This window comes from Mustela putorius, unplaced genomic scaffold (genome assembly GCF_011764305.1).
Source record: "Mustela putorius furo isolate JIRA1106 unplaced genomic scaffold, ASM1176430v1.1 tig00003845_pilon_pilon_pilon, whole genome shotgun sequence".
Classification (NCBI taxonomy): Eukaryota; Metazoa; Chordata; class Mammalia; order Carnivora; family Mustelidae; genus Mustela; species Mustela putorius.
Window position 1 is genome coordinate 68,592,927 of NW_025421998.1, and position 13,150 is coordinate 68,606,076.

At 34.8% G+C, this 13,150-nt stretch overlaps 1 protein-coding gene across 3 annotated transcripts in view; it reads right to left on the reverse strand.

Moving 5' to 3' along the window:
* IMMP2L (inner mitochondrial membrane peptidase subunit 2) overlaps positions 1–13,150 on the reverse strand; it is an 860,599-nt gene that overhangs the window by 196,764 nt on the left and 650,685 nt on the right. For all 3 annotated transcript variants that reach the window (XM_004741947.3, XM_004741948.3, XM_013051034.2), the window contains one exon: positions 9,536–9,638. In XM_004741947.3, the coding sequence (XP_004742004.1) occupies positions 9,536–9,638 (103 nt within the window). The remainder of the gene's footprint in view (positions 1–9,535; positions 9,639–13,150) is intronic.

Consider the following 13,150-nt stretch of genomic DNA (forward strand, 5'->3'; position numbering starts at 1 on the left):
CCTATGTAGGAGATAAGACAGTACCAGTAATTTGCTATCCCTGTTCACCCCTCCTCAATCACATTCACTCCCTCCTCTTCCAAAAGGAACTACTGTCCTGAGTTCTTTATTGCTATTTTAAAGGGAAAATTCTTTAAGGGTATGTTTTTTATTTGTTGATGATGTCTACACATGGTTGATGATTGTATGTGACAGCTCTCCTACTAGTAAACTTGCAAGACTGTCTGGATAATTCTTCAGATCCTTCTTTGGTTTTCTAAGTAGATAATAACATCCTAAAGGGGGGGAAACAGTTTGGAACCCTCCTTTCCAAGCTCAACATCCTTTATTTCTCTCTCTTGCCTTAACCTGCGCTGGCAATGACCTTTAGCGCAGCATTCAAAAGAAGCAGTGGGGCTGGACCTTCTTGCCTCCTTTCTGATTTAAAGGGAAAGACTTCTAATATATTTCTTCATTAATTATGATAGGTGCTGTAGGCTGATGAAACTGCTTTCAGAAGTGGCACGATGTGATCAGAGCTCTTCTCAGAACAATTCTTAGTGACAGGATGGGCTGGAGCAGAATTATCCAGGAGTTGCTGGACTGGGAATCATTTACTGGGTGCAAATGACACAGGGTCTCCAAAGCCCCGTCAGTAGAACACGCCTCCTGGCTCCGATTCTGGCTACTGTATCAGAGAACTGTACTTTCACTCACTCGATCCACCAAGTTTGACAAATTTTAATATACCACAAACCCCCATGGGTCTTCCTGTCAATAATATCTAAAACTGTGGTTACTGTGATTCATTATCAGCTCCGTATATGGTTCTATCACACAGAAAAAAATCACACCAGTCACTGACAATCAAACTGATCTTTTAATTATTTCAAGTCATTTTAATAAATATAGCCAATAAGATGCTGACACAAAGCACAGTCATTTTTTTAAGATTATCTTATAAGCTTTAAGAAAATTTAAAACTTCCAAAGAAACTTATCTCCCAGAATCTCAGTCAAAAGACAGTCATTTACATAGTTTTGTTGTTTGTGTATTTAGAGAAGTACAGAGCAAAAATTTACCCAGTAAATATTTTATAAGTAGATATTCACTGAAAGAAGAAATTCAATCTCAAACTTTGAATCACACTATATTTAATAGCAGGTTTTTTTTCTCCTTTTATTGTCCAGACTAGGCAAGAGCAGATTTTTTTCTTATTCTGGACCCCTCCTATTTCCCATTTTATTTTTCTGTGAAAACACCAGTTATGCAGACAAATACCAATTATGCCTCACAAATAATAAGATAAAGGTTTCAATTCCACTTTAAAAAACTCTAAGAGCTTATAAAATTGCTAAATTAATAACACGGCATGGATTTCACCAAATCTTGGCTCCTGACCCACTATCAGGAAATATACATTTCTAATAAAATGAACATGCTTAATTCTGTAACTAAACAGCCCAAAGGAATGGTATCTGCCATAGCAATGAAGTCTAATGACAATTCTGCTGACATTTCTCCTATCTGAAAATGAAGTCATGTGGAAAATGATTTCCACACTAACAGAATAATTAAGACAGAAAGCAAAATTTGATTTGGTAGAAATGGAAGCTCAGATTGTCTCTGTTCTCCGTGGGGTGTATGAGAGGATGATATTATTTACTTCACCACTATCTTTGGTTGACATCATCTTTCCATACTCTCTCTTTTTTTAAATCCTATTTTATTTTGATGTCCTAACTGTACAAGTAACAAATCCAACTAAATGTAATACTAATCTCAAGGGATTTTTGTTTGTCTTTCGTTGTACAGGCCTTTCTCCGTTTTGAATATCCCTCCAGACAACGGGCTCTTTACTGACTCGTGGCCATCTTTGGTTATACAGTTATTTTAATTATAGTGGCATTTCTTTAACTGCCTTTGAACTTTTATGAAATGTATGCCTGTGTTGACATCAGCCAAATGAAAATTATTTCTAAATAAAATGGGAAGTTGTTCCGTTCCAGCATTGTTTAAGGGGAACTGTGAGAAACAACCAAAGGAACATGTGAAGCTACAAAACTGAAGAATCATTATTTTTCTATAAAATATAGATTATTTTAGTTCCTAACAAAATTTTTAAATGAACAAAAGCATGTACTACAAGAAAACATCACCAATTAAAGTTTAAGCAACATGTTTCAAAGAAAGTGTGAATAGAACACTTTATTTGGATCCTGTCAACACAATCTAATGACCTTCTTCTTTATTGGAAAATGGCTGATTTTAAAGAAAAGTTACTCTAGCTGCTCAAGAGAACTTACACAAGCAAAGTGCTACACTTCAACAATAAATAAAATGAAATGTCAATTCATTTTCCTGCGTCCATAAGATTATTCTGTATTGTATAAGCCGAGTGTTTTCAATGCAGCTGAAACCAATTAAGCACTCCAAGCCTAAACCACTTCATTCACAAAACATGCAGCATCTAAAGTGTTTTATGCAACACGAGATTTTACCAGTTATTATTTCACAGATTTCAGAACACTCTGTTCTACTAAATCCTCCTAGGAAATTTTCTGGGTTTTTTTTTTCTCTCTTCTGGATTTTTAGTACACAAACATCCACTCCTCTAAGAGGCCCCGTCGTGCCCCGACTTGGAGCACCTCTTACACTGTATGTGTCTGCCTGATTGTCTGCCTCATCCCTAGAGATCCTTCCTTGAAATTGGAGTTGTAATTCAGTCATTGTTGTATCTGTTGACTCTCATCCCTTCTCCTTCCAGGCATCAGTGCATCCCTGATGACAGAGACCAAAGGTCTGGGGAGACCCGCAAGTTCAACATGCTCCTTATTATGCAGGACTTGGATCCGGGTCCTTAGAACCTCCGGACATTGTAAACCCCAGATTCCATCACAATTCCCCACTTTGTCCTGTGCTCTCAAAAATATAAAAATGTCCCTACCTATTATCTTTCTTTCAGCTTTCTTGCATCTCCAAGAATCCTGTTTTGCTGCCCTAATCACATACCGTATTTCTCTTTTACCAAAAATGTGTAGTGTAGAGGAAAAGTTAAAAACAGGCATGACTAGATAGTAAACCTCTTAAAATGTTCATTTTCCACATGTACTACCTAATCTAGCAGCCCATGTCTGGTCAGCCAATCCTCATTTCTCCTGGTCCATTCTAGCCAACAGAATCCAGGCCAAAATCAAATGTGGACAAATAATAGATGCTCAAAGTGTGCCTTGACAACTTAACAGAAAGACTTGTATAACGTAAAAATACAAACTTTGTTCATTTTCTTTACTTTTTCACTAGCTCTTAAAATTTTTCATTTTTTTTTAAAAAGATTTTATTTATTCATTTGACAGAGAGACAGAGAGAGCACAATCAGGCAAAGCAGCAGGCAGAGGAAAGGGCAGAGAGTCCGACTCAAAGGCTCAGATCATGGCCTAAGCTGAAGGCAGATGCTTAACCGACTGAGCCACCCAGGCACCCCTTCACTACCTTTTTTTAAAAAGTAAAACACCTTGATCTTCATTAGGTTCAAGGAAATTCTATGGAATTTTAATCTTCCTTTCAATTATTGCTTATATATCATCATTTGTAGACAATCTGTTCACTTAATTAATAAGAAATATTTCTACTCCTCATTTATTCTAAAACTGTAATTTCCTGTTGGTATATTTCCTTCAAGAAACATTCTAGGGGGTTAATATTTTATTTAATTAGGTATCCATGATTTTCTTAGGTTAGCCATTTTCCAAATGACTTGGAACTAAAAAGAATTCATACTTAGTACAACTTGCAGTTTCCCTTCTCAAATAAAGGCAGTATATCATGCATAGTTTCTACATCCAAATTGTTCAGTTCTGCTTCATGGTACCTGCACACAAATTGTTCACAAGGTGACACTATGATCACAAACCCAAAAATCAAAACACTTTTATACGTTTCTGGAAAGGTTATCTTTGCCTTGAAATGTTTAAGCCCAAAGTTCTTTTTCTAATGTTCTTTGCTCAATGAAGTAAAAATGAATTATTTGATTTAGATACTAAGTAACTAGAATTATAACATATATGCCTTACAAGAAATCACTATTTAGCAAACAGTGAGAGGATCTCAGTGGCTTGTGACTTAGAGCTAGATGGAATGAAAGAAAAACTTCAAAGAGAGAAAATGTATGAACCCAGTGGAAGACATGGCAGGAGTCACCTTTGTGTTTTCACCAACAAGGAATGAATAGTTATGAGGATATTTCAAATATAAGTACTGAGAAGAATATAGTAAATGAAAGAATGAAATGCCATATGCATTTTTAACTGACGAAAATCGGCGAATCTGAAATAGTTAAAAATTACTATGTGAATATTCACAACTATGCATGTATACACACAAATATTTGATTTTAATGTGCTTTCATTTTTAAGTTTTTAAAAAAGATTTTACTTATTTTGAGAGACAGAAAGAAAGCATGAGCAGGGGGAAGAGCAGAGGGAGGAGCAGAGGGAAAGGGAGAAGCAGACTCTCTAATGAGCAGGGAGCCCAACACGGGGACCCCAGGGGTGCGATCATGACCTGAGCCAAAGGCAGACACTTAACAGACTGAGCCACCCAGGGGCCCCAATGCACTTTCATTTTAAAGCAAGCAGAAAATTCATCAATATCGGTGATAATCAGTTACTTCTGCGTGCTTACAAAGAACAACAACATGGCTACAGGAGAAAGTGTCTTAATAGTTTCTACATGGAAGTAGGGATGGCAAAGAGAAAGACACTAATTTCATAGAACAAAAGAATTGGTAAGAGAAGAGCTTATCAAATATTCTAAGCAATCATATACCAGAATACCAGAGTCATCAGATACTTTTAATCTATAACCCAGTAAAACAACGTAACTGGAAAACACTTCTAGATAATTATCATAGTTTTAGAGGAAATTTATAGAAGCTCTTTCTCACACTAGAAATCTAAGCTAAAGTCATACCTTAGGGAATCCATATTATAAGATAGGACATTTTCTATCTTTGTGTTATGATGATGTATTCAAGAGGTTTAGCATGAAGATAGTCCACAGAGATATTTTTCATGATTGAAACATTTCCTACCTAGTGATATATGTGATATTTTTCCCGCCGGTCATAAAACCATCAACATATTTATAAAACTTAAGAGTGAGAATGAAACTTAGAAGTCATTTACTTTAAATGCCTTTATCTTACTTTCTAAAAGAATTATTTTTTTTTAATTATAAAAATAATAAAGGGGCACCTGTGTGGCTCAGTCCTTAAGGTTCTGCCTTCAGTTCAGGTCATGATCCCAGGGTCCTGGGATTGAGCCCAGCATTGGGTTCCTGCTAGGCGGGAAGCCTGCTTCTCCCTCTCCCACTCTCCCTGCTTGTGTTCCCTCTCTCTCTCTGTGTCTCTCTCTATCAAATAAATTAAAAACAAAAATAAAAAATAAAAATAAAAACTGGCTGCAAATCTTAAAACAAAGAAAAAGTACAAAGATATAAAAAAGAATCAACCATAGTCAACATCTGGAGACAATTAACACAAGTTGTATATTTTGCTCTATAATGCTTTTACTTAAAACAATACCATGAACATTATGTCATGAATGTCACAAATATAATTTTTAATGACTGCCCAATATTTCAACCTCTGAATGAACCACACTTTAGATACTCTCTTATTTTAGGTTGTTGAGGATGTTTACTAAAATTGTGATGATGTGTCTTTGGATTATATATATCATAGGAGTACAGTTAAATAAATTTTATCACTCATTGAGATAAAATACATACTTTTATTATTTATTTATTTAAGATGGATTCAGAGAAGAAAAAACTCTTCCTTTTATACATGAGGAAATGTAGACCCATACAAGATAATTGATTGATGAGGTCCATAACCAAAATTATCTGATTTTCTGTTTCTTTTTATAATGTCATTCTCTATAATTTAAAATTATAGCTGTTAAATCTTGTTCTACTATATGTACTCTATTGCTATATCAATATTGCTATCTTTAAATTCATAATCCATTATTCATCTTTTACTCATAACTATTTCATTCCCTCTTGAAAGCATCCATAGAGTGGCAATAAAACAAATCAGAAAAGCAAATTGAAATGTTAAAGAATAAATAAGAAATAGTAAAGCAAAGTAGAAAAACACCAGAATGAGACATTCTTTCTTATTCTTCTTTAGATTTCAAGCAAAAGTCTACCTGAATACGGAAAGAGTCAGCTCCATTATGATTTCTAGTAGGTCAAAATTTAAAACAAACTAGGTAAATTCTATTACAGAGTATAATTATTATTTAAAGAGTTAAAGCATGTAAAACTATATGGATACATTTCTGTAATTATTTGGGAGGCTAATGAAGGATAAAGACTTCAACCAGTTTCCAAAAAGTCAAGATAAGCATATCAGAGACAATCCTGGCTGCCCTAAGATGGATTGTTTACATCAAAAACATATGCATTTCCTCCTTCCAAGGGGAGAAATGAATCAACCATCCAGAAAGCCTAGAGCTTACTGATGGACCTTCTACATATGACCCTCAAGTACACTGAATGATACCCAAAAAATGCAACTTAGAATTATTGGAAAAATATAATAATTTTCAAGTATGTATGAATTTTAAAATTCAGAATTATTTTAGTTTTTAAGAATTACCGAATCTTATTTTTTATTTTTTAGAATTATAAAAACTTTAAAATAATCACCAAAATATTCCAATAACCATTTATTAATCAAAAATGGAATGAATCAGAGGGGCATCTGGGTGGCTCAGTTGGTTAAGTGCCTGACTCAGTTTTGGCTCAGGTCATGATCCTGGGATCCAGCCCTGTATGGCTCTCCATGCTCATTGTGGAGTCTGCTTGAGATTCTCTCTTTCCCTCTCCCTCTCCCCACTCATGATCTCACTCTCTCACATAAATAAACAACAAATAAATCAATGAAATATATATATTTTTAAATGCAGCAAGAAAACTCTATACTCTATTGTCACAGTGATTTCACAATATCACAATTTAGCTTTAAATGAGGATTGTGCATTTTATTTCACTCGTTTCCCCTTTTGTCCTTTTAAGATGTGCTTGGGAGCATCAATATTAATAATTTTCCTAGTCATAAATGCTATTGGTTCACAAAACAGAAGAGTTCATTGTAAAAGTAAAAAAAAAAAAAAAAGATTTACTGTAACTCATCAGATACAAATAGCTTTATACAGGACATGACAAATGTTTTCCTTCATCCTAGAAAGGTTCTTCACTTAATTTTGACAAATTAAAATAAAACTAGTTAAGTGAATGGACATTGATCGCTTAGCCCACCCCATGAACCAAGGGACTTAATGTTTGTTTGTTTATAACAATTAAAAAGAAAGGAAAACAACTGCTAAATTTCACAATGGTTTTGTGCCTCAGAATCTTGTACCAGTCATATTATATTGAACAAGTAGACTTCATTTAAAAACACAATTTTAGCCAAATGGCATTAAAAGGCTGCACACAATCTATCTGTCAATGTTTTGCATACTGTAGATTCTTATTATAATAAACAAATGGGATCCTTCATAATGGTTCTTACTTTCTCTATTTATGCATTTATCTATCTATTTTTAGAGAGAGAGTACATGCACTCAAGCAGGGGGAGGGGCAGACGGAGGGGTAGAGGGAGAATCTTAAGCAGACTCTACACTAGGAGCCCAATGTGGGCTCAGTCTCAAGATCCTGAGATCATGACCTGAGGAAACTCAAGAGTCCCACGCTTAACCAACTGAGCCACCCAGGTGCCCCACTTTCTCTTTCTTTTAAAGATCATTACACTGAGGGTTATAGGCAATTCTCAGTATTCTGGCTATCAACTCTATCATTTTCTCTCCCAAGTAAGAAGCATATGGAGTATGATAGATTGACAATAATATTAGTTATATAAGCAATATTGTATTGGCTTTATTTATTCATAAAGAAAATGCAAAGCAATCTCAAACTTCAGGACTTTATTATGAGTACCTAATTATTCACCACACACCTCACACCTGATAATAAAACACAATAATTTTAACACTTAATTTCAGAGTCAATATCCTATTGAATTAAAACCCAAACCAAAGTTAACCAAAATTTTAATGTGGATTTGGCCAACAACACGATACACTCAAGAGATTTAATCTCATTGATGAGAGAGAAATAAAACTTCTTTTAGATGATTTATTTTTACTTTTAAGTTGCTACTAAATTTTTTCCCAAGTCACTTCTATTACACCCTAAATGACCTACAACATTTCCAATCTGTTCATCCCATCTTTGATATACCCTAAGAAGAATAAATTGCATTTTTATAATAATTAAAAGCAAAAATTTTGCTTTAAAATGCAAAAAAGGCCTTAGAAGATTTTATTATCATCACTGCAAACCCTACCTCCAAAAAGAAGTAGGAGTAATCTCATATAAAGTTTTCTTCCACTTATCCATATAACACCCATCCAAACCCACCTCTCTTACTGTTCTTTTAGCCAAAGGTAAGTCAATGTGACTGCTCCTCTAGTGACAATAATAGTGTTCATTCATAATACGTGATAGAAATTGTTTTATAGACCACTATTTAGTTTTAGACAAAAACAGGGGGGTGATCGTTTTTGCAAACATAGCTGAACATGCTCGATATTAATTTACACATACATAACAAGTATAGATGGGTCTAGCTATAGAAAAATCTAATGAGCTCAAGACCCAAGTTTTTAAACAGACCTAGGTAACTAGAAGTCAGTTTCTACTAACTAAAATATTCTGCACTTTATATGATGCTTTATTTCAGGAGTTCACAGAGAACTTCCATAAGCATTCAAAATGAAAACAATGACAAAATATCAGTTTAATCACATATTTCATAGAATATAAACAAGGCATAATGAGTGTGCGCATTTGTTATTAATTGTGAACAAAATGGGACTTACCAATATGATTTCCACATACCTGCATTTTTGACAAATATAGAAAATTGATGCATATAGGTCTTTTACACATTGTATCTATTAAACACTAACTGGAAACATAAAGCACAAAGTGTTTCTGTGGAGAAAAAAAAACCTAGAACTTCCTACTGGGATTTAGTTAGCCAGTGGAAACCATCTTCAGTACTTTATTAAAGGATCTAAGTTCTTTTCCATGAAACACACATACACACACTCACCCCCTCACAGTTTATATTATTTATATAATATTTGAAAGGAACTTTTCAGGGCACCTGGGTGGCTCAGTGAGTTAAGCCTCTGCCTTCGGCTCAGGTCATGATTCCAGAGTCCTGGGATCTAGCCCACATCAGGCTCTCTGCTCAGCAGGGAGCCTGCTTCCTCCTCTCTCTCTGCCTACTTGTGATCTCTGTATATCAAATAAATAAATAATATATATATATATATATTTTTTTTAAAGGAACTTTTCAAATATAAACTGCTTCACTACACAATTCACAGTCTTAGCTGGATTACCTGAGCAACCCACCTGACATAAGTTTGTTCTTATGTGTATCCAATTATTAGCATGCAACAAGTTGACTTACCGGCCCAAAAGAATTACTGTCAAAACTGTGTCCGTGATGATCACCTTCAACCCAGATGTGACCCCGGGGAACTTTGACATACCGATTTTTATGTCCGATGGTTCTAGAAATAAACAACATACATAACCACTGAGATAAGAACAGAAAGAATAAGTAGTTGAGCATAAAAAGAAATAAAGGGCAAAAATGCTGTTGCAAAGATGCAACAGATAATTACAGATGAACCATGAAGCTACTCTATAACTTCTTTTTTAAGTAACATTGGGTTAGAACCTTGTAAAACCTATGCACAGTATTTTTTTTTTCACTTTTTACTTTTCTCACTTTTTTTTTTCACTTTTCTCTAGGTAAAAAGGTTGGTAAAATATAAAGCAGAAGCACCAAATACTATTGGGGGGACAGAGGGAAAATGAGAGAGAATCCTCAAACAGACTCCCTACAGAGTGTGGAGCCAACGCAAGGTTCCATCCCAGGACCCAGAGATCATGACCTGAGCAAAAATCAAAAGTTATATGCTCAACTGACAAGTCACTCAGGTCCCCAGGAACATTGTATATTCTTAAGGTTGACAAGGAAATAGAATAAGGAAAGGCTATCTCATACAGTGTTGGTTGCAATATAAAATGATACAACCTTTTTTCCTATTTTGCAATTTGGGACTGATTTTCATCAAATTTGTGAAGAGACTAAAATGTACATGCCTTTAACCTAATTATTACACTGTTTTGGAGAAATCTATTCCAAAGAAATAATGAGAAATGTGAATAAATATTTATTATCAGGAATATTCAACGCAAACTTTTTTTTTTTAAAGACAGACAGACTGCCACATGCAGTGCCCTATTTGGATGTGTCTGGAGTCTTGGAAGCTTAACTACCTTACGTTCTACAAATGGACCTGGGCAGCTCCTTTGCAGGTTTTAGCAGGGGAATCTCATACCCTTGACCAAAGAACAGTGCTCCTCTATTGGGAAAGGTCCTCCTCTTCCACAGAGCAAGTAGCACTTGTCAGGAGGGAGCAGCGAGGGAGGAAAGGGACACCTGCCTAGCCAGCCAGATCAGCTGAATCGACCCTGGCGATCAATGGGGTGACAGATATCGCAGCCAGATCTCCCTCACATCCTCAACACAAGCTTTTTTTTTTTTAACACAAGCTTTTTAATATCCTATACATATTTCCTAAATATTCTACAACATGGGAATGGTTAAATAAATTATGATACAACCAATTTAATAAAAGGAACAAGATTAGAATAAAATATTAACCAATTCTATAATAATAAATTATTCTGAGGACAGAGACTTTTTGTTTTGTTTTGTTTTGTTTTTTACTTCCCAAAGCATTTGGGAAAATGCCTAGCCTAAAAAAGCTTCTCCATAAATGTTGGTTGAATGAATGAATGAGTGAATGTCACCTTAAGTCTACAGAACTAAGCATAGACACTGAGGTTTGTGAGCTATTCTTTGGTATAGAATCCCTTTCAGACCATTTTTGTTAGTTAGGAAGCTGTATGTGTCCAGAAGAATGCATTAAAAAAAAAAGAAGAAGAAGTCTACACATAAATTGGTGCTATAGAAATTAAAACTATTCATTATCTAGAATGGTTTTTAATTTTCAAGATAACTTCAGTGTTGAATTACTTTGCTTGAAATCAGTAAATCATTCATGCAAGGAAGCAATGTTGTGGCCATTAGAAGCCCACAGTAAGTTAATGACTGCCGTTTATTTTTAATTACTACTGGGAAGAAGAGTTTCAGCTTTCTAAAGAAAAGCGAAAACAAGTTGAACACATCTCACCATCATATACTCTGTAATACAAGAGTTCTTCAATTAAAATCTGTCAATTAGTTCTTGACATCACTACTGCTTTTATCATGAGATTGTCTCTAAGAACTAATATCCCACATCAAGTGTTAATGACCAGAGAAGACCCTTTTACTTAATTGTTGGCAAGGCACACTTTCCTATTAAGTCCAAACATTTGTTCACCTTATTATGCTGGTTATTTTGGATATTTAGAAAGAAAACAATTACTCATTTTGTCTCTTCAAGCAGAATTATGAAATAAAACCAGCATAAAACCATCTCTGTAATGAAATGGTAGATGTTAAGTCAAACATATTCTTCTGGAAACAAGAAGACTAATATAAAACTCAGATTCAGTTTCAATGTCATATAAACCAGGGAGTCAAGATACTTGCGATAGAAAATGACAGTATTATAAAATTACCAGTGACAGTTACACATTTCCTTGCATTGACCATCTTACCTAAAAAATCTGAATACACCCAACGTCCCATCATTTTCTAGCCTCTTATAATGCCTTATTTTTCTTCACTGCAACTACTAACACTAGACATTCACTTATTGTTCTTTTGTTTATTGCCCATCCTTATCCCCCAACCCCCCCACCTCCCACCCCCACCTCTCCACCCCCACCCCACCAACTAGAATGTCAACTTTGGAACTTTGCCTTTCTTGTTCACTTTCTTTGTATCCCCAGAGCCCAGAAGAAAGCATTCTACAAAGAGTTCTACAGATATTTGTTAAATAAATGACCAAATGACTGAATAACTGAAGAATAAAAAATACCATAACAAAGGCAGATTAATAGGATGGAAAGTTCAGAATCTGAAACCAGACTAAACTAGTTATCTTGCTACTAGAACTCATAAGTAATCTTGTGAAAGTCACTTAGCGTTTACCTCCATCAGTCTATCTTTAAAATAGGATGAATAAGACATACCCCAACTGGGTTGAGATGAAGTCAGTGGTTAAATGAGAATATACTGGAGAGGTCACTAAGAGAGCATAGTCTCTGCAATCAGCCTCTTTTGGCTTCTCTGTTTGACTGAACACTTTCAAGTTCACGTGACCTTGAGAAAGTTGATGTAGTTCTGTCAGTGTTCTCATTTGAAGAACAGAGCAAATAATGGTACCTAACTCAAAACATTGTTCCATGAATAAAGTGTTATGTATTAAACACTTGACAAATGGATTCTCATATAGTAGAGACTGTTTTTAGGCACCCATATAGTTCGGTAGTTATAGTGGTAGTTATCAATAAGTGGTAGTTATCATTGCTATTGTCTTCTGTTGTCCACTGTTTTTTCTTTTCATAATTCAGAATGTATTCAGCCTCCACTATCTATTAGCATCAGTCTCTTAAAATTACCTGAGCTATGTCTCAATAATTTCTTTCCCCCACAGTTGCACTGTGACTACAGACTATTTTTTAATCTTACAATAAATCTTTTTTTTTTCTTTTGATTCGTATGCTCTTCTGGGGTTTCTAAAACTTATATGGGAAAACACAATCTGCTTGTGCATATTTAAAGATGCAGAGAGTAGTAGGTGAAAACACAATCTATTTGGGTTTTCACTTACTAATCACTTGCATTTTTGAATGTCACAGTGCTAATAGGAGTGGCTTACCTTGATACCAAACAGGTGTGAAAGAACACTTTGAGCTGTAAAACTCTGATAAAATTCATTTCATTTGCATAGTGCATATTTCTCAGGTTCCAGTCTAACTTTTTAAAAAATAACCAAAGTAGCTTTAAAAAATATGATGCTAAAATATCGAGCTGGTTCCTTTTAGGACTGCCAAAGAA